Source organism: Balaenoptera ricei, chromosome 1, assembly GCF_028023285.1.
Source record: "Balaenoptera ricei isolate mBalRic1 chromosome 1, mBalRic1.hap2, whole genome shotgun sequence".
Classification (NCBI taxonomy): Eukaryota; Metazoa; Chordata; class Mammalia; order Artiodactyla; family Balaenopteridae; genus Balaenoptera; species Balaenoptera ricei.
The window spans coordinates 48184658-48205677 of record NC_082639.1 but is presented as its reverse complement, the minus strand read 5'-3'; the positions used below and the strand labels follow the sequence as shown (position 1 = coordinate 48205677).

At 41.8% G+C, this 21020-nt stretch overlaps 1 protein-coding gene across 1 annotated transcript in view; it reads right to left on the bottom strand.

Annotated features, from left to right (window-relative positions):
• Positions 1-21020, bottom strand: part of C8A (complement C8 alpha chain) — a 64513-nt gene that overhangs the window by 19583 nt on the left and 23910 nt on the right. The window contains exons 4-7 of the mRNA XM_059898764.1: positions 20246-20393; positions 14778-14967; positions 11865-12065; positions 9578-9818 (exon numbers count right to left, since the gene is read on the bottom strand). Coding sequence (XP_059754747.1) covers positions 9578-9818; positions 11865-12065; positions 14778-14967; positions 20246-20393 — 780 coding nt within the window. The remainder of the gene's footprint in view (positions 1-9577; positions 9819-11864; positions 12066-14777; positions 14968-20245; positions 20394-21020) is intronic.

Genomic DNA, 21020 nt, shown 5'->3' with positions numbered 1-21020 from the left:
ATCACTAATTGATCACAGTACTTTCTGCCTGAGCCCATATCTGGTGTCACAATCCTCAACTCAGTGGTCCTGGTAGCATTTGCTATTAAAACCACCTGCCATTGGTGGCTTAGATACATTTTCTGGCCTATAGGTCTTTAAGTTTCGCTTTATTGAGTGCCATGGGTGCCAGCACACCATGCTTGTTCTTGGCTCTGTGAATGTACCTAAGCTTCAGAACAGACCATCACAAGCTGGTCAGTTTAACCTTTAACAGTTCTCTGTGACAATTCCCAGTCAAGGGTCAAGCTGACCCAATATTGCCCTTAGAAGTGAATATTGAGTATAATACTCTGTTAGGTATTTCAAAAACCTGATTTAACCACTTTCAAAGCTATCACAAGCAGTTTAATAGTTTTTTAAAAAAGAAAATAAGTGAAATAAATATCCAGAGGTACCACAAGAAGCACTGAACTGGGAATTAGAAATCCTCATTTCAAACCTTACTCTGCTTCTAACCAGTGGTGTCACCTTGGATGTGTCATTTATCTTTCAGTGCCTCGTTTTCATCATTTGTAAAATGGGTACAGCCATAAAACACAGCTCAAAGCATTGCCAGGAAACTTAAATGGAATGAGATGCATGTAAGAACTCAGTATGCTGCCTGCCACAGAGTTAGAACTCAGTGAATGCTTGTTTTTTTCATCTTCATTTAGATAAGCTGTTTCATTACATGAGACTTCACACACCTATCTTGGCAGTTATTACTCACATCTGCCTCTACCTTTCCCCCTTGACCACCTTCCTGTGATGGTTAATTTTATGTGTCAATTTGACTGGGCCAAGGTGTCCAGATACTTGGTCAACATTATTCTGGGTGTTCCTGTGAGGGTGTTTTTGGATGAGATTAACATTTAAATCGGTAACCTGAGTAAAGCAGATTGCCCTCCCTAAAGTGGATGGATTTCATTCAACCAGTAGAAGTTCTGAATAGACAAAAATCTTACCTTCCCCCGAGTAAGAGAGGATTCTTCCTGCCTGACTGCCTTGAGCTGGAAAATTGGCTTTTTTCTTGCCTTCGGACTCAAACTAAAACATCAGCTCTTTCTGGGTCTCAAGCCTGCCAACCTTCAGACTGGGACTGCACCCTCAGCTCCCCTGATTCTCAGGCCTTTGAAATCAGACTGGAACTAAACCATTAACTCCCCTGGGTCCACAGCTTGCCAAATGCAGATCTTGGGACTTGTCAGGCTCCATAGTTATGTGAGCCAATTTTTTATAAGAAATCTCTTTACATATATATGTAAAGTATATGGAGAACCGCAACTAATATACTTCCTAATGCCTTCATTATGGCTATTGATGATTTTCCCTTTATTTAAAGTGATTAGATACATGTCCACAGTCAGTGGAGCACACTGGGTTAAGACAGTGTGTCTAATGCTTTTTTGACTGCCCCCAAAAGTAAGCAATACATTTTAGATCATGATCCAGCCCACTTACATCCAGCTAAAATAAGTTCCAATACTTAACCATACTTTGTGTGATGCTCTCTGATGATTTCCCTCTTATTGTATTCTATTTCATTTTGTTAAATGCTGGTCATGACCCACTAAATTTCTCTTACAATCTGCTAATGGGCTGTGGCGTGCAGTTTGAAAAATCCTAGGTAAAACATCTCTGAGGCATTACAACATGATGGTTAACATCACAGGTTCTCACGTTGACTTCTGGCTCCACCCATAATAACAAGATGACCTTGACCTTGCACAAGTTATTTAACATTGCTGAGTTTCAGTTCTTCATTTGTAAATTGGGGATTATAGTATTCTCTTCCTCGGTCTTTCCTGAGGATTAAATGAGATAGTGCATTTAAAGTGCCTAACTCAGTGTCTGCCACATAATGAAATGTTCATTAACTGTTGACCATCTTACCAGTGCTGCTAGAGTCTAGGCCCCTGGAATATAGTATCAGAATGAATGACAGAAGTGTGGGGAAATGATGCGGGACAATACATAAACTCTACATCAGAAGACCTTAGTTCAAAACTAACTGAATCATGTTGAGCCATTTACTTTGGGTCTTTGGACCTCAGCTTTCTCTCTATTAAATTGGGAAAAATAATAATACAATTCCTCATAAGCTATTATGAAGATCATCTTCAATACCAGATGTGAATGATTGTATTTTACCAACATTAGGAGTTTTTATATGTAAATATATTTTATTAGAACCAGTTAATTCTAAGTACAGTGAGTAAAAAGATAATTTGTTAATTCATTTTAGGTAGTAATCAATTTGGTTGTCCTTTAATAAGTCATCCCTGACTATAATCAGATGATTATAACAGAGAAACCCCATTACCTTCTATATGAGATAAGAGGACCCATGTTGGTATCTAGACAGTGCTTACCATGTTATGTGTGCTTAATAAATGTTGAATGAAAAACTGAAGGAATGAATAAATAGAGAAAAGGAAGATGGAGGAAGAGAATGTAGAAGTATAATTGACATCAACTTCAGTGAGATTTTAGTCATGTCCCTGTAACTTTTTCTACCCAGTGTGTTAGGTGGTAGACCAGTTGGCCAAGGACCCCAGCTAGAGGGCAATGATAAATAACTGGCTGAATGTACTGCACTCTCATTAGAAGGATCTTTTCCAGGGTCACTGTTATCTGGCACCCATCAAGGGGAGGCATAATGGAATGCAGGCACTGATTTAGGCAGAGTTGTTACCACCTTGAAAGATAGTGATGAGAATTCAAATTGACCTTGATCAATGGGAGGAGCAGTCCCTCCAAAACTGGATGAAGCTCTAGAGAAAGAAATGAATGACCTTGATTTAAAAAATGGGCAAGTGGGGGAGGAGGCATGATTGATGAGTCTCCAAGTCTACAGCAGAAATATTGCCCACTGCAGGCTGGACATAATGATAATGATTTCCCTTCCATTTGAACAATGTTTCAGAGCTGACCAAGTGCAGAGCCCTATGAGATATGTTGTCTTATTGTCCCCACTTTACAGATGAGAGGACAGTTAACATTATAGAATTAATAACTGGAAAGCAGGGAATAATAAATATGGTAATAGTAACATCAACATAGTGCAGCAATAATAGGTACCATTTTTAAACTCTTACTATATGCCAGGCACTGGGCCACCTGATCACACAGATTGTTTCATTTCATATTCATAACAATCCTATGAAGTATTACTGTCGTTGTCTCATTTAGGGAAACAGGAAACTGAGGCATGAAGAGGTTAATTTGCCTGAGGGTCACATGGTTGATAAGTGATGGAGATGAGATTTGAACCCAAGGAACCTAAATTAGAACCTTTTTCAGCAATTGATGCTTATCGAGTGCTCATTAGAGCCTGAGGATTACACTAAATATTTTCTGTAGATAAGTTCACTTATTCCTCACAATTACTCTATAAGTTAAATGCCATTAATACCTCCAGCTTAACAGGTGAGAAAATTGAGACTTAAAATGATTAAATAATCTGCTGGTAATCACACAGCTAATAAGTGACAGAACCCATATTTTCAAACACTAAGCTATCCTAATATCCTGCATTAAAGGGAAAACTATCTACTTAAACACTTATCATGCAAGATGTACTTGGAATTATTCTCAAACCCTTGTTATCATTCCTATTTGGGTCTTGAAAAAACTAAGGTTCAGAGAAATTAAGTACCCTGATCAAGGTCATGCAACTGCTAAATGGTAGAACCAAGATCCCCACCCAGATGTGTCTGACTCCAAAATCTGGATTCCTTGCTACCATCTGCCGGCATATTTTTTCATTCCACAGACCTTGATCAAATGATATTTGCTACTTACAATCTCACCTAAAACTGTAAACCATAATAGTAACTACCGTTTAGACCGTGTTTTATTTATCACATGCTTTTTAGAGTTAGTTCTCATAAGAGCCTTTTGCAGTAGTTTATTATCCATACATTAGTTATGGGAAAACTGAGACTCAGAGATGCAAAGTTTTAGCTTTTAAATGGCAGGACCTACATGAAAAGCAAAGACATCTTTGTAAAAAGAACTCTTTTTACTACCACATTGCCTAATGGCTTTTATGGGGCCATGAAATGCTACTGGCTTCGCACCAGCAGAGCATCAATAGAAGTCACGTTTTGTAAGGTCTTTGCAGAGCCCTTTCAATATGGCCCCGAACTATAGAATCATGAACTTTTGGAGACTTGAGGGCTATTAGTTTACTTTCTATTCCATGCATGGTTTCCATTACAGCATCCCTGGTGGAGGTATCTTATCAGATTTACTTAGATTCCTTAACTGATAAGAAACTCTATTTCATGTTGCATTTTGAGAGACAAAGGGCACAGAAGCTGAGCCAAATATGTCAGGACCTATCTACATGAGCCAAAAAAGGGGGTCTAGTTCATTGTCTAGTAGAAGAGACAAATACAGACAATTACCATTAGTATAGTGAATGAATTAGTATTATATATATATATATAATATATATATATAAAAAAATATATATATATATATTCTGGATTCTTCTCTTGCCTCCAGAATCCCTGCCGTATTTCCAAATGCCTGGAGGCATCTCTCCCAGGAAGTTGGCCCTCCCAGGCAAACTCATCATGTTCTTCTTGCCCTAATGTGTGTGTGTGTGTGTGTGTGTGTGTGTGTGTGTGTGTGTATTAGAAATATAATGTAGAAGGAAAATAATGTAATGTAATGTAATATAATGTAATATAAATATAATGTAATGTAATGTAATGTAGAAGGAGTACACCTCACAATTCACACCCAGGCCATCTGCAAATTATCTAAACTCTGCTTTCAAAATATGTCCCTAATCGATCATATTCTTTCATCTCCATTCTTTATTCCCTACCTGGATGTCAACAAGAGTCTTCTAACTGTGCTCCCTGAGTCCACTCTCACCCCATCTAATCTGTGCTCTGTACAGTAGTGGAACGACCTGCTGACACAGAGATTAGACCATGGCACTGCCCTGCTGGTAACCCTGCAGTGGTTTCCCATTTCACTGCAGACATGGTCCATACTTCTTACCATGACCAGCAAGACGCTCTGCAGCTGCTTCCAACCTCAGCTCCCTCCATCCTCCCCTTACCTGCAACCTTTAGCCACACGTTGCTTATTTCAGTTCTCAAACATGACAGGCTGTCCACTCTGCCCAGGACATCCTCCCTCTTTCTTGTCTTTGGAGTCTCCTTCTGAATATCTTTTGGACCTTATCCCAGTTAATCCCAGAGACTTTCCCAGATAATCCTAAACTAAGTGATTGTCTTCTCCCTCTCCTCCCACAGTTATTCTCTATTTCTACGACCTGTTCATTTTCTAGCCAGCTCTTATCACAATTTGCAATTTTATATGTATCTGTTCATTAGCTCACTCAACAAAAGTTATTAAGGCCAGGCACTGTTCTAGGAAATGAATATATAGCAGTGAACAAAACATATGAGGCCCCTGCTTTCATGGAACATGCATACTAGAAGGAGGAGGTTGACAATAAACAAATAAGCATGTGAGCGTGGTAATTACAGAATATATAGTGATGTTCTGAGAATTAAAATAGGGTGCTATAACAAAGAGGGACTTGCCACATGGTCAGAAAAGGCCTTTCTGAAAAGGGGGCATTTAAGTTGAGATCTGAATGATTAGAATACAGCTATGCAAACATCAGAGAGAAGGATAGCCCAGACAGAGAGAGTAGCTAGTACCAAGGCTGTAGGCTGAAATAAGCTTGCTATGTTAGAGTGTTAGCAGGATAACAATGATGACAACAACAAGAAAAGAAAAGAAAGAAAGGAAGGAAGGAAAGAAGGGAGGAAGGAAGGAAGGGAGGGAGGGAGGGAGGAAGGAAAGGAAAGGAAAGGAAAGGAAAGAGAAAAAAGGAAAGAAAAGAAAAAAAAGCCATCATATTCTAGCAGTGGCCAGATGAGAGACCATAGTTGTTTGGACCAGTTAGATGGTAATAGAGACGTGGACAGATGCCACATATGCTTTAGAAGTAAAGATGACAGGTCTCACTGATGAGGGGCAAGAAGTAAAGGAGGAACCAAGGATGGCATCTGGATTTTTGGCTGTTTATTTAGTTTCCTTCACTAGATTGTGAGCTTTGCAAGAACAGGAACCATATCGATTTTGTTCACCTGGCACATGATACAAACTCAATTAACATGGTTGACGAATGCATGTCTGAACGAACAAAACTATGGAAGAATGTGCAGAGGAATATCAGGGCAGGTTTCACGGAGGTGGGGCTGCCCATACAAGTTCAAAAGAATGAGTTGAAATCTGTCAGGTTGGCAAGACAGGAAAGTGCTTTGGAGGCTGACAGCACAGCATGTGCAAAAGAAGGCAGGAAACATACATGAATAGAACAGTGTCACTGAAGTACTTGCCCTGTCCTAGGTAAATTATCAGCTCTGTAATAGGGCCAGACTCCAAAGCAGCCAGATGGTGAATGCACTATTCTCTTTGTCAGATCTTTATACAAAGACAAATAATAGGAGCTCCAAAGAAGGGATGAAGGAGAAAAAAAATCTAAATCCAGAAATTCAAGCCCAAATCCATACTGATTCCTGTAGAAGGTAGAAAGCTGTCAGCAGCAGCCCTTGAGGAAAGTCTAGGGTCCCACTGAAGTCTAACATCACCTCCCCAACATCCAAGACATCCCCTGATTTTTGATGGAAGGTTTCATGCTCTCTTTGGGGGAGAAGCATTTTATCTAAAGAACACATTAGAAGAAAACAGCCTTGTGCATCCTCTGGGATGAACCCATAGAGGATCTGAGGCAAACCCAAGGACAAAAGATTCCCCCAGAGCAAACCAGCCCATGTGTTCACTTAAATCATTCCATTCCAAGCTCAGCTCTTTGAGGACATGAATGTATACCACACGGGGTATTTCTTAGAAACAAGCACTTGATAGAATATAAATATTGTTAAAGTCATTAGATCAAAGATACACAGAAAGAAAAAAGACATTGAAAAAGAGGAGAGAAAGAGGGGAAAGGGAGTGAGAGAGAGGATGAAAAAGCAACAAAGAGAAAATTAGACAAACATCAAACATGGAGAGAGGGTGTGCATGATTCTATTTGTCAAAGGGAAAGAAGGTAGATGTTTTTGTTCTTTGTAGGTTAATATGTAAATGACATTCTGATTTATTAGCAGTCTCCAGCAGATGAGGTGATGATTAGCACATTTCCATATTTATAGAAAAGCAACACTAACCTTCCGGATTTATAGAAAATCAGCTCTTCCCAAATAGCAAATTGTGCTATTATCGACATATGGTTTTCTATAAACAGAGCTGAGGTAATTATCCCTGGGACAATTCGTTAGTGGGCTCCTTTTGAATATTAACCACATTGGAAGCCCATTTCTGCCTCACAGATTTTAAAGAGGAGGGGCTCGAGATACCCCAGGCAATTAATTAGTAGTCCACCACCAAAGACAGAGCCCAAATGAAAGGGTCTACCACAGCCACGTGGTGGAAAGACCCCAGGTCCAGGGCTCTGACGCCAGCTTCCTGCAGCCCTGGGCCAAGTAATTAACTTCCCTAAGGAGGCTCAGCATTTCTGGGGCTAAAACTAGAATTACACTAACCTCCAAATGTTGTTGAGAAAATTAAATGAGAATGTACGTAACAGTCCTGGAACTTAGTAAGTACTCAACAAACGTTAGCTCTTTTTTCTTCCTCGTGTTTTTGAATGATTCTAAAAAGATCCACTTGAATTAAGTTTTTCAAACTCTTTTTACACTGATCTCTCCTGAACTATTTATTTTGTATCATGACTCTGTGCATGTGTACATGTCTTTAACTGGCAAAATTTTCTTGAAGCGATAATTTATCTTCACTACCTACAACCCATTATGATATTTTTTATTCTGTTCTGTGTTGTTCAAAATGTTGGTGTTCCATACATTGATATCAAGACCTACTATTGGAGAGACACAGATGTAGAGAACAAATGTATGGACACCAAGGGGGGAAAGCAGGGGGGGGGTGGATGTGGTGCTGGGATGAATTGGGAGATTGGGACTGACATATATACACAATATGTATAAAATAGATAACTAATAAGAACCTGCTGTATAAAAAATAAATAAAATAAAATTCAAGAAAAAAAAACCCGTAAAGTTCTCCCACTCAAAAAAAAAAAAAAAAAAGACCTACTGTTGGGTTTCAATCTGCAGTTTGTATTGTGCTACAAGATGTTAAGGACTGTATTTAGATTTACTCACCTTTGTATCCCTAGCACAAACACATAAAAATACTCAATAGATATTTGAATTATAAAAGAATGGATACATGAATAGATGGATGAGTTAATGAATGACCCTAGCCAGGAATCTAAGTGAATGCCTGCTTTCAAACTCCATGTCTTGTTTTGCCCACTCACCCTGCGTTGAGTGCTAAAGAGGTAGAAAATTGTCAGACATGATGCTTGCTTTCAAGGATCTTGCTATCTAGATGAGGAGAGAAATATTAACATTTGGAAAATTGTTTTTAAAGACTAAGCAGTGTGGAATTGATATGAATGTGTTGAAGGAAGGAAGTGGCCAGCCTGGGCTGGTGGAGTCAGGGAAACTTCTTGAAACTTGGAATTTGAACTTGGCTTTGAAATATGGATACAGCTCTCACCCTTCTACTCCGTCGTTGACTGGATCTGTGGTTCTCAAACTGTATTAAGCATCAGAATCACCTGGAGGGCTTGTCAAAACACACTGCTGGGCCCACTGTCAGAGTTTCTGATTTAGCAGGTTTGGGATGGGAGCCTGAGAATTTGCATTTCTAACACGTTCCCAGGTGACACTCATACTGTTTGTTGGAGTCCACGTGTTGAGAACCACTGTTCTAGCAGTTTGGAGTGAGACCATGAAGATTGTTGATGTCAATGTTAAGGAGTTTAGACTTTAGTCTAGCCACTCAGGATATTAAGCAAGGAGGTGATGTCATAAGATCTGTGAAGCAGAAGATCCTTCTGGTGGTGGTTGTTGAGAATGGATTGGAAGGGGTGAGTCTTCCCCTAGAGACCATATAGGAGATGATGCAGTAATAAGTGAAAGATGGGAGCCCAGCCTACCATTGTAGGAGGGGATGCAGTAGAAGGGCTGTTGACAAGAGCTGCTCAGGAGAGAGAACTGAAGGGTCTTAGAGATCTACAGGGGTGAAGGGGAAGAAGGGATCTGGGATGACTCCAGGTTTCTGTCATCACTGACTGATTGGATGGCAGTTCCATTAACCAAGAATCTATATTTAAAATGTTTTAACATTTTAAATAGCAAAACCCCAGAGATCCTTTATTATTGAAGGGGTAACTATGGTGCAATAGAAAACACATGGCTCTGGAGAACCAGACAAGTCTGAGTTCAAATTCTGTTTGTAGTGCTTACTAGCAAGTCATTTCACCCTTTTGAACCTCAAGTCCCTGTAAATAATAATACTAATGCTACCTTATAGAGTTGTCACGGAGGCTAAATGAGATCATGCATGGCTGATAGTCAGTGCCTAGAAAACTGCAAACCATGTCTGGCGTACGCATCGAACACTGCGTGCATCAAGCATCTGTTCTACTTACCAGCTGTTTCCATTCTTTCTTTGTTAAGCACCAGGATATATTCATAAATGCCACCCATTGTTCCAGACGTTATGTAATGGGTGCCGTAGTCATCGATGAACTTGGCATACATGCCGTAATTGTACTGCTCTGGAAGCTCCATTAATGACTGCAGCATAATTTCATCCAACATGATGTTCTCCCTCCTCATCTTAAAATGAGCAGTCTGCACCTTTGTGAAAATTCTGATGAAGCCATATTTCTGCCAGTAACAACAACCGCCATTGAATGAAGGAAGAGAACAAAGAGAGTATACGTTTTACCACATGAGATCATGCAAAAGGGCAGCATTTAGTACCTGTGGGAAATATAAATATAGTCACATGTAACTGTATGACATAAATACATATAACAGAATATTATTACATTTTGCAAACATATATTAGACACCAGCCTGGCTTCTTCTCCCATGTCTGCATCTCCGTTCCCACTGCCCCTGTCTGGGTCAAGTTCTCATCAACTTTCGCTGGGTTGGTTACTACAATGTGTTTCATTGTGCTCCTCACCTCTGTCCGGCCCCCAGTCCATTCTCACCTCCACATTTCTCCCTGCTCTAATTAAAGCACTGCATTATGCAACCTGCTACACAAGTATTAGGTATCCATTAAAAATTAGGCTTAGGAATATTTCGATGACATGAGGAAATGCCAATATCACTTAATTTATTAAACAAATACTTTTCAGTGCCTACAGTCACATGCATTATGCTAGGTGCAGAGGACATGATCGTGAATGAGATAGGCCCCTGCCCTCATGGAGATTACATTCTAGTGGTAATCTTGTACTGTTCGGTAATCAAGAAAAGCAGGATCCACAGGACCGGGGTGAGGTTGGATTGGTTTAAGAGGAAGGGGGTCCTGTATGAGCCTTACTTGCAGGGAGTGTAAACCTTGATCCAAAGTGATAGTGAAAGTTGGAAGAAGCCACCTGCTTTTAGAAAAGTCCACATGAATCTGTGACAGTCAGATCTCAGAACAGTACTTTCCCTTCAGATCAGTAGCTTATTCATGGCAAAGCTCCAGAATGTAATTTATATATATATATATATATATATATATATATTTTTTTTAATTTATTATTTATTTTTGGTTGCATTGGGTCTTTGTTGCTGTGCATGGGCTTTCTCTAGTTGCAGTGAGAGGGGATTACTCTTCGTTGAGGTGCGGGGCTTCTCATTGCGGTGGGTTCTCTTGTTGTGGAGCACGGGCTCTAGGCGTGCGGGCTTCAGTAGTTGTGGCACACAGGCTCAGTAGTTGTGGCTCGCGCGCTCTAGAGTGCAGGCTCAATAGTTGTGGCGCCCGGGCTTAGTTGCCCTGCGGCATGTGGGATCTTCCCGGACCAGGGCTCGAACCCATGACCCCTGCATTGGCAGGTGGGTTCCCAACCACTGCGCCACCAGGGAAGCCCTGTAATTTGTAGTTGTTGAGGAAGTGAATTTTGATAACTGTATTTTCATTATCCAAAATAATGTTTTGAGCCCTAACTAAATCCCCAGTTCTGGTATCAATGTCTCGAGGCTTTTGGTAAATTTCTGATCAATTCAGTGAATATTTCTCCAGCTCCTGATTACCTCTCCATCCTCATCACTCCCTCCTTTCCCTTCCCACCTGTGCTTCAGCCAGCGGAAGTCCTTTCAATCCCACATTTGTGTGAGGCAGTCTCTCATCTCCAGGCCTTTGCACATGCTGTTTCCCAGACCTAGAACAGCCTTCTGTTAACTTCTGCCCCGCTTCATCCAGACAACTGGTACTAGTCTTTAGATCTCAGTTTAGACAGACTTCCTAACTTCCTCAAGGATGCATTGTCTGACCTCTCAGGATAATAGGCAGTTAATGGTAAATGTTTGATGAGGAAATGAAAGATTCATTAAGCAGGCCAGCCCTCCAATCTATCTTGAAAAGCCGGGCTTGCTTTAGAATTCTTCCAAGTCTGGTTTAGAGGGCTTGGCTGTTTCTCTTTAAGACATGACCATTCTAAGTATTTCCCTCTGTGCTCCAGGTAACCATGAAAAAGGATGGGGAAAGTGATAAGAGTGCTAGTCTTATCGTGCAATTTTATTCCCTTTGTGATGATTCTGTGTGGGAAAGCGTAAGAAGAAAAACAAACATGATTACTACTGATCAGACATGTCCAATTACACAAGCAAATGAAGGTTCAATTACTACTGTACTTTTCAATGCAGTTAAGGTAATACGTGTTCAGCATAGATTATGGAATACTGTGTGACACGGGCATTATGTTTTAATACCTTCTGATTATACTTGCTTAACTTATTCAAGAACGAACTGTCTCGTGACCCAGATACACCTGCAGTTGCAGTAAATGGGCTGCCTGCAGGGCTCACACCAATGGTCACTCCAGCCGACACAGACTTGTCATTTTTTACTTTAGAAAAAAGGTCATTTGCATCATCGTACAACTCGGAGGAGACTGTAGCATCTGCCAGGGCCTGAAAAGAATCACATAGATGTTAGCCTTGTGCACTAGCATTATATTCCAATTCATACTTAATATTTAAATCTTTGCTTTGTAAAATATCCAAAGTTTCAGATTATTATAAATAATTCTTTTAAAAGGCTATTCCAAATTGATACTAAAATATGGAAAATTCAGCAGTGCTTAGTATTTAGTGGTACTGCTAAAATATTTGTTTAAACACACACACACGATTCTGATAAAATGCTATATTGTTCTGAGCATGTATTTCTTTCCAGTGGGCTTATCCTTCTTGAACAGATGGTTGCTTGGCTCTGCAGTGGAGAGATACAGAAAGCCATGTCTAGGCGTGGACCTGGGAGGAAAGGGGCAAAGGCATGCAGGTGGTGATAGTTCTAAGCAGAGGTATGCTTAGGGACCACCCACAAGTGTTTGGTTATTTCATTCCAGGATTGCATTTCTCTGCTAGCTTGACCTGAGGCGTGGTCTCGTGAGCCAAGGAAATGAGGGTTAGGTGCCCATGAGAGGTTTGCTCTGTAATCACAAGAGCATGTGTTGAGATGGAGGCGCCATCAGTTTGGGTCCTGAGTGTCTGTGATGATGAGAGTTTCTTTTCCACCTTAGGAAGGATGAGTAGAATAAGTAGGGCATTGCTGCTTTAAAGCACTGAGATCTCAGAATCCTTTTTGCCACAGCATAACCTAGTCTATCTTGCCTGACACGTAGGCCCTAGACTGTCCTCCAGTTTAGAAAAATGGCATTGTCTATGTCTTCCAGCTCGTAGACAGAGCCTGATGGCAGAGGTGGAAGTGGGGTGGGGAGAGCCAATTTCTTTTTTTTAAACTATAGTTGACTTACAATATTGTGTTAGTTTCAGGTATACAGTTTCAGATTCTTTTCTATTATAGGTTATTACAAAGTATTGAATATAGTTCCCTGTGCTATACAGTAAATTCTTTTTTTTTTTTTAATTTATGTATTTATTTATTGATTTTTGGCTGTGTTGGGTCTTTGTTGCTGTGTGAGGGCTTTCTCCAGTTGTGGCAAGCGGGGGCCACTCTTCATCACGGTGCACGGGCCTCTCACTGTCACGGCCTCTCCCGTTGCGGAGCACAGGCTCCAGACGCACAGGCTCAGTAGCTGTGGCTCACGGGCCCAGTTGCTCCGCGGCATGTGGGATCCTCCCAGACCAGGGCTCGAACCCGTGTCCCCTGCATTGGCAGGCAGATTCTCAACCACTGCGCCACCAGGGAAGCCCAGTAAATTCTTGTTTATTTATTTTATATATAGTAGTGAGTATCTGTTAATCCCATACTCCTGATTTATCCCTCCCACTCCCCTTTCCCCTTCGGTAGCCCTAAGTTTGTTTTCTATGTCTGTGAGTCTGTTTCTGTTTTGTAAATAAGTTGATGGGTATTATTTTTTTAGATTCCACATATAAGTGATATCATATAGTATTTGTCTTTCTCTATGTGGCTTACTTCACTTAGTGTGATAATCTCCAGGTCCATCCATGTTGCTGCAAATGACAACATTTCATTCTTTTTTATGGCTGAGCAACGTTCCTTTGTATATATACAACACATCTTCTTTATGATGGACATTTAGGTTGCTTCCATGTCTTGGCTATGGTGAATAGTGAGAGCCAATTTCTTAAAAACAGACTCAATAAGCCTGGCCTTATCTTCTGTCAGTATTTTTCTCCTGAGAAACTTGGGAGAGGGAGGATGTGACTAGATAATTGTTCAGAGTACTGGCATCCTATCATCTCTCTCTATAGATAGAATGTGGATGATTCACATATAGAATTTGCATAATCTAGCCTCCCTTCTAAAAGATGTATAGCCAGGCTTAGTTCAGATAGATCTGGATTTAAGTCTTGTCTGTGCTTACCTACTGGGCCTGGCGCTTTATTCCTCTAAGTCTCTGGGGTTTTTAATATCTAAAATGGGCCAATAATAATATCTGACCCATCGTCTTATGATGAGGATTTGGTGGGAGAATTTGTGTGAAAGTAGAAGAGCTGACACATGGTAAGCCTCCAGTGAGGTTTGCTGTGTAGACGGCTTATCCAGAGGGTGAGGGGTGAAGAAATGAATGGTCAGGAGCAGGCTCTGGAGCTGGTTGTGAGCTACAGGGTGACCAGGAGAGCGCAGAATTTTAAAGATGGGGAGAATCTTAGGGATCATCAGCAGTTTGCAAGCACTTTTCAATAGCGGAACCCTTTCTTCCAACGAAATCACGGACAGAAAGTCAAGAGATGAAGGTCATCAGTGAGGACCTGCTCTTGGTGAAGCAGGAGCACAGGTCTCAGAACCCCCAGCCACCTCCTGTCCTGCCCCCACTTTACATCTTAGTAACCTGGGCCCACAGAGGGGCAGTGAGCTGCTCAAGGTCTGATACATGTCTATTCTAATAGAGTCAAAACCTGGAAATAGGTCTTCTGACAAGCAGCCTAGAAAATCGGGCCCCGAATCTATTTTATTGATTTAGGACTGGAGCCGAGATCTAGTAGGGGGTGGTCCCATTTACAGTGTGCGGCTCACTGGCCCTGCCGTTGCCTCTTCAGCACTAAGCATGCGTGAGGGCAGGTGCAGTGGGACCTTCAGCCACCAGCAAACCCTACAGGAAATAAGATCTTCCAAAGCAAGGCATCTATCTCCACCGACAACTTCCCCTCCCTGCACCCACCCAGTGGCCTGTGAGCACCCCTGTTCAGACTTACTTCAAAGTGGTACTTCAGGAAATTGTAGGGTTTCCGGAAGTACTTCTCATCATCTCCATAGTAGAGACGCTCACAGGTGGAGTCGTACCGAAGCTCTCTCCATTCCCCGTTGTATACGGTCTCACACTGGCCCCCATAATACCTGACATCGTATACGCTCTGAGCTTCTTTCTGGGTCAGGAAATTATACCTAAATTGAAAAGGCAAGCAGCTTCTGGGAGAGAGCATTGGAAGAGCAGAGATAGCACAAAATATCCTCTGGACAATGATGTAGCTGGTGGGCTGAGCAGCATTGCTCAAACTGTGTTCTGTGGAACCCTAGATTTCCTTGAAGTACCTTAAGGGCCACTTTGGGCAACAATGGGAGACTGAGTGGACTGGGCCTGGGCCCCCAGGTTCCCTTAGACCAGATCAGCCAGACAACTCCATTCAGCATCTATAACAGTGCTCCCACATGGGAGGCACCTCTAAATATTTGTTGAGTAAATTGAAGAAGAATATGCATGATTATCAAGAGTCCAAGCACAGGAACCAGACAGTCTGGACCCGTTTCCTATCTCTGCCACATCTAGCTGTGTGACCTTGGGCAGATCATTTAACCTCTCTGTGCCTCAGTTTAATCATTTGTAAAAAGCAGCTAATACTACTGCCCTCACAGAGTTAAACAATGAGTTAAAACAAGTAATGGAATCATAAGAGTACTTAGCATATATGAAGTGTTAAATAAATGTCACTGTTGTTTTTGTTAGTATGATTTCAGAAAAGGTTTTGCTGCTAAAAAATAGGTTTGAAATATTGGGTGTAGTTCACAGTGCTAAGCTGAGGATCTAATCCTCAGAAAGGCCATAGTGTAGAGGAGGCACAGTGTGGAGGTCAGGGAGATGCCTGCTTAATTTCCAGCTCTGTCATTTACTAGCTGTGTGACTTTGGACACATTCTAGAAACTTCCTGAAGCTCATTTTCCTCATTTGAAGAACAGACATAGTAAAACTACCTCTCCTGGTTTTTGTGAAGTCTAAATGAGAGTATCAGAGTAAAACAGAAGTACAGTTGATAGTAATACTTCTTTTCCCCTAGCCCAATATCTTTCCAGAAATATTTCCCATACTTCCCTCTCTGGGGTATTTCAAATCTATCTGCCCAAGTTCTCTGTTTTAGGTCATGGATGGTTTAACCATATTTAGGTAAAAATCATGTGAAACAGGTGAAAGTCTGCTTTAATTTCATACAAAGAGAAAGTTAACTGAACAAAATCATTGAAAGTTGGCTAAGAGTTATAAGACCTAACAATCTAAGCCTCATATGTTGTGGATAATAAAGTGATTGTTTGTCTTTGCCTCTCAAACTCCTACTCAGCCTTTAAGACCCAACTCAGATGTTGCGTCCTCTGTATTGCCTTCTTTGATTATCCTGGACAGACAATTGTCCTTCCTCTGTTCCCATGGCATTCAGTGATCGCCTCTGGTATAGCATTTGTCATGTTCATTTATGTCCTCTGTGAAAGGGCACAAAGGCAGATGAGCAGGGGAAAAACTGTGAATAAAACCTACTTCAAAGGAATAAATGGAGAATTGTAGAGCACCTGGCATAGAGTAGAAATTCAATGTAAGTTCACTTCCTTCTTCTCTTCCTTTCTCCATCTCTTTCTTCACATTAGTGGAAGTGATGTAATAATAGCTATGATGAATTGAATACACACTATACCAGACATTTAGCATACATTAACTTTCAACCTCATGACAATTTTGCAAATGCAAAAATTGAAGCTCAGAAAAATTAAGTAACTTGCCTATAGTCATAGCTGGATTTTTTTCCTAGATTTTTTTTGACACTACAATCTGGGTTCTCAGTCTTTACCCTGCAGTTTCTATCTTTCCCCCTGTGGAACATGTTTCTGCCTGTAGCTGATAAATACAGGCCCTCTAATGGGCCAAAGAAAAACTCTAAAGAACAATAAGCCCTAAGATTGTAATGTAACCTCTAACCGTAAGTAAAGCCTATGTATATTTTTAAAATGTGATTGCGGAAGCCCCAGTGAAAATAAAGAGAGACATTCTACTTTTCGGAATTTAGAAATATTCACACACGGGTACAAAATTATGTATGTAAGAATGTTCATTGCAGCACTGTCTATAAGAGAAAAATGGAAAACAATCTAATTATCTTTCAATAGGAGGTAGTTAAATAAATTATATAGTTATACTATAGGAGAATTGGGAAATTTTATTTTATGTTTCACAAAGGGCCAGATAGTAAATACTTTAGGCCTTGTAGGCTACGTAGGTTTCTGTTGCAACTACTGAACTTTTCCACTGTAGGGCAGAAGCTGTGTTTCAATAAAACTTTATTTAAAAATAGACAGCAGGCTGAATTTGGTGTTCAGGCCATAGTCTGCTGACCCCTGTTAAGGAACACTATGCTGCCTAGAAAAAGACAATAGAAGATATGGGAGGAAAATCTTCAAAATATATTATTAAGTGAAAAAAACAAGTTATGGACAATATGTACAGTCTGATCACATTTATGTAAAATACACTTATGTCTATAATGCACAATACACCTGATAGGCATACTTTCCATACAGTGTATGTTGTCAATGCATTTTTACATGATTGAGAAATCATGTAACAGGGGTCAGCTCTACGGAGGGGAGAGAGGGTGAGTGGGTGGGACCAGGTGAGGGAAAGTGAAGGAAGAGTTTCAGTTTTTATCTCAAATAGACATTACTTCTGTAACAATAAATAAAAATTAAAAACTGGGAAATGCCTAAATTAGAAAAAATAAGATACCAGGAAAGGCCTCTGAGATCTTGAGATGAATGAGAAAACCACCATAATGTCAGCTGCTGGGGATGGAGGTGGGCCCATTCTACTGGTTTCAGTGTTAGGTGTGGCAAAGCACACGAATCAGCAAGTACATTTGAAATCTCCTGATTGAATCATATGAGAGCAGGGTCATGGTCTGTGATATTTTTGTCAATAACGAGGGAATTGTTTTTCAAGTCAAAACCTCAATATTTCATGCTTGTACTCTGTTTATCCCACAGTCACTTTCAAAATCAACAAGAATCCCCTTTTATTGGTGTTAGAGGCTGAAATATGTTCTTCCAATATTTGTATGTTGAAGTCCTGACTCCCAAAACCTCAGAATTTGACTGTGTTTTGGTGATAGGATGCTTAAAGAGGTAATTAAGTTAAAATGAAGTTATTAGGGAGGGCCCTAATCCAGTAGGACTGGTATCCTTCTAAGAAGAGGAAGTTAGGACACAGCCATGTACAGTGGGAAGACCATGTGACCACAAAGGGAGAAGACAGCCATTCACAAGCCAAGGAGAGAGACCTCAGAAAAAGCAATCCTGCTGAGACCCACATCTGAGACTTCTAGCCTCCTGAGAAAATAAATTTCTATTGCTTAAGCCACCTAGTTTGTGGTACTTTGTTATGGCAGTCCAAGAAAACTAATATTATTGGTCTAAAAGAAACAGGAATTTGATCATCTTTTCATACGTGTGTGTCTACATGCATTTACAGGATTCTGTCCTATCTTGTAGGTGGGCTGTGATCGGAAGGTAATTAAACCACAGTGAATGAGAGCTGCATTTCACAGCACCCACACCTGACCCAGAGTGGGCTGCCATGTGGCTGGGTCACTGTGTGATGAGTACTGTCTCTCTCTGTTTCCTCATCTGTAAAGGGCCAGCTGGTCATGTTGATTTGTTTCACTGCAATCAATACTCAGTGAGAGGCTGTTCTGGGGAAAGCTCTGACATAAGGGCTGAGGAGATGAAAAAGATGAATCAGAGCAGCCTCGGCCCTCAAAGAGTTTATACTCAAGTTAGGGGACAAGGCCCAAAGCAAAGTGTCAGGGAACTGACAATACCATGTGTCACTATGAGTGTGGCCCTGTGCTGGGTGCTGGAGAAGCAGAAGATGACGAGGACCCCTTAGCCTGGGGAACAGATGTCTCTGCCCTGTTGGATAAGTCCTGGGAGAGTAGGACACACAGGGACGCTGGGAACAGTAGGAGGGGACTAAGCCAGCCTAGACAGTGTTGAGAGGAGGGGAGGGGGTGTCAAAAAGACCAGCTAGAGGAGGTGATGCCTAGGTGTCTTAGCTGGGCTGTCATAGCAAAGTACTATATCCAATACAATACCCAAGTCTGGATGACTCAAAGAATAGACATTTATGTTCTCTCAGTTCTGGAGGCTAGAAGTCTAAGAGAAAGGTGCCATCAGGGTTGGTTTCTGGTGAGGCCTCTCTTCCTGGGTTGCAGATGGCCACCTTCTCGCCATAGCCTCACATGGCCCCTTCTCTGTGCACATGATGAGAGATGAGAGAGAGCTCTCTGGTGTCTCTTCCTCTTCTTATAAGGACACCAGTCCTATTGGATTAGGGCCCCACCCTTATGAGCTCATTTGACATTAATTACCTTTGTAAAGGCCCTATCTCTAAATACAATCATATTGGGGGTTAGGGCTTCAACATACAAGTTTTAGGGGGATACAATTCAGGGCACAACACTAGGTAAAAAGTTAACCAGTTAGGAATACAGGGAAGGACATTCCAGAAAGAAGGAACTAACTTTATGAAGTCAGAAGAAAAGAGTATGATGTGTGCAAGGGACTAAACATGAACATATGGTGCACAATGAAGTAAAGTTAGAATCGAGACTGATTAGATCTCAACAGATAAAGAAACTGGCCTGAGAGGTATAAGCCAGCAATGGCAAAGTGGAGATTCAAGCCCCACCCCATCTCACCCTAAAGCCTTGGTTATATCAGCAACCACAGTGCAAAGCAGAGTAAGAACAGGGCTACTGGAAAGTGCACTTGGGCCAGAGAAGTGCTGTCTTTTGGGGATATTGGAAGCCTTTATGGAAGGTGTAGCTTCTTTAAAAGGGTCTTGGAAATGGAATTGGGGCAAGAGGAATGAGCAGTAGAGCAGGAAAGGGTGAAAGGAGGACCCTTGGGCAGAGACATAAAGGGGAAAACATGAGCTATGTCCTGTAATATTCATATGTTGAAACTCTAACCCCTCATGTGGTGGTATTTGGAGGGAGACCTTTGGGCGGCACTTAGGTCATGAGAGTGGAGCCCTCAAGAATGGCATCAGTGCTCTTATCAAGGAGACCCCACAGAGCTCCCTAGCCCCTTCCACCATGTGAGGGCACAACGAGAAGTCTGCGGCCTGAAAGAACACCCTCACCTGACCAGGCTAACAGCCTGATCTCAGACTACCAGCCTCAGAACTGTGAGAAATACATTTCTGTTGTTGATAAGCCCCCCAGTGTGTGGTATTTTGTTAGAGCAGCCCAGATGGACTAAGACACTTAGAGGGTTGGTGAGGACGGCCTCACAGGATCACTCCATAGAGATTCCCCCCAAAGACCCTCTTCTTTCCCTGAAACTAATACTCGTGATTGGAGAGAAATCATGCCCTGCCCCCCACAGTCAGCCGGCAGCGACTCACCCCGAGGTCACCCTCTCTGATCCTGGAATCGGGTCATACTGGCTGCAGTCATCTTCCAGGACCCTGACGTCTTCACAGTTGTCCTCATCAGAGCCATCCAGGCAGTCCTTGTCTCCATTACACACCAGGTGGCGTTTCAGGCAGCGACCTGAGGAGAGGCCGTGGATGCTTCTAGAGTGTCCGGGACTCCTCCCCCTCCCTCACGACCTGCATCCATAGTCACCAAGTCCGTTCCACCTCTGAAATAGCCCTTCGATCTTCCCAGTCCTGTTCCATCCTCCTTCCATCCTCACTGCCTCTGCCCTCCCTCCAGCCTCCATGTCTCTCACCTGTAGCCCCCCAGCTCAGACCCTGCCCCAGGCTTGCTCTTTCTAATTCAGTCTCCATATTGCAGCCCCAGGGATCTTTCTAAAATTCCAGTCTGGCCATGTCATCCCTTGCTCTGCATCCTTGAGGACTTCCCCATTCCTCTGCTTCCAAATGTCACTGTCTGGCCCCCGGTAACCTACCTGGCCCATCCCCTGCCTCTCTTCCCAAAGCCCTTTTCTGGGCTGATTGTGAGTCCCTAAATCTCTGCGTTTTTGCACATTCTGTCTCCTAGCAAACTCTTTTTCATTTGCTAAGTCTCAGCTCAAGTACCATTTTGAATCCTGCCCTGACTGCCCAAAGCAGATTTAGGCACCCCCTGCCAGAGTCCGTACATTGGACCCTGTACATACACCCATTACACTGGCTATCACAGGACATTGTCATTGATTCCTTATAGGTCTGTCTC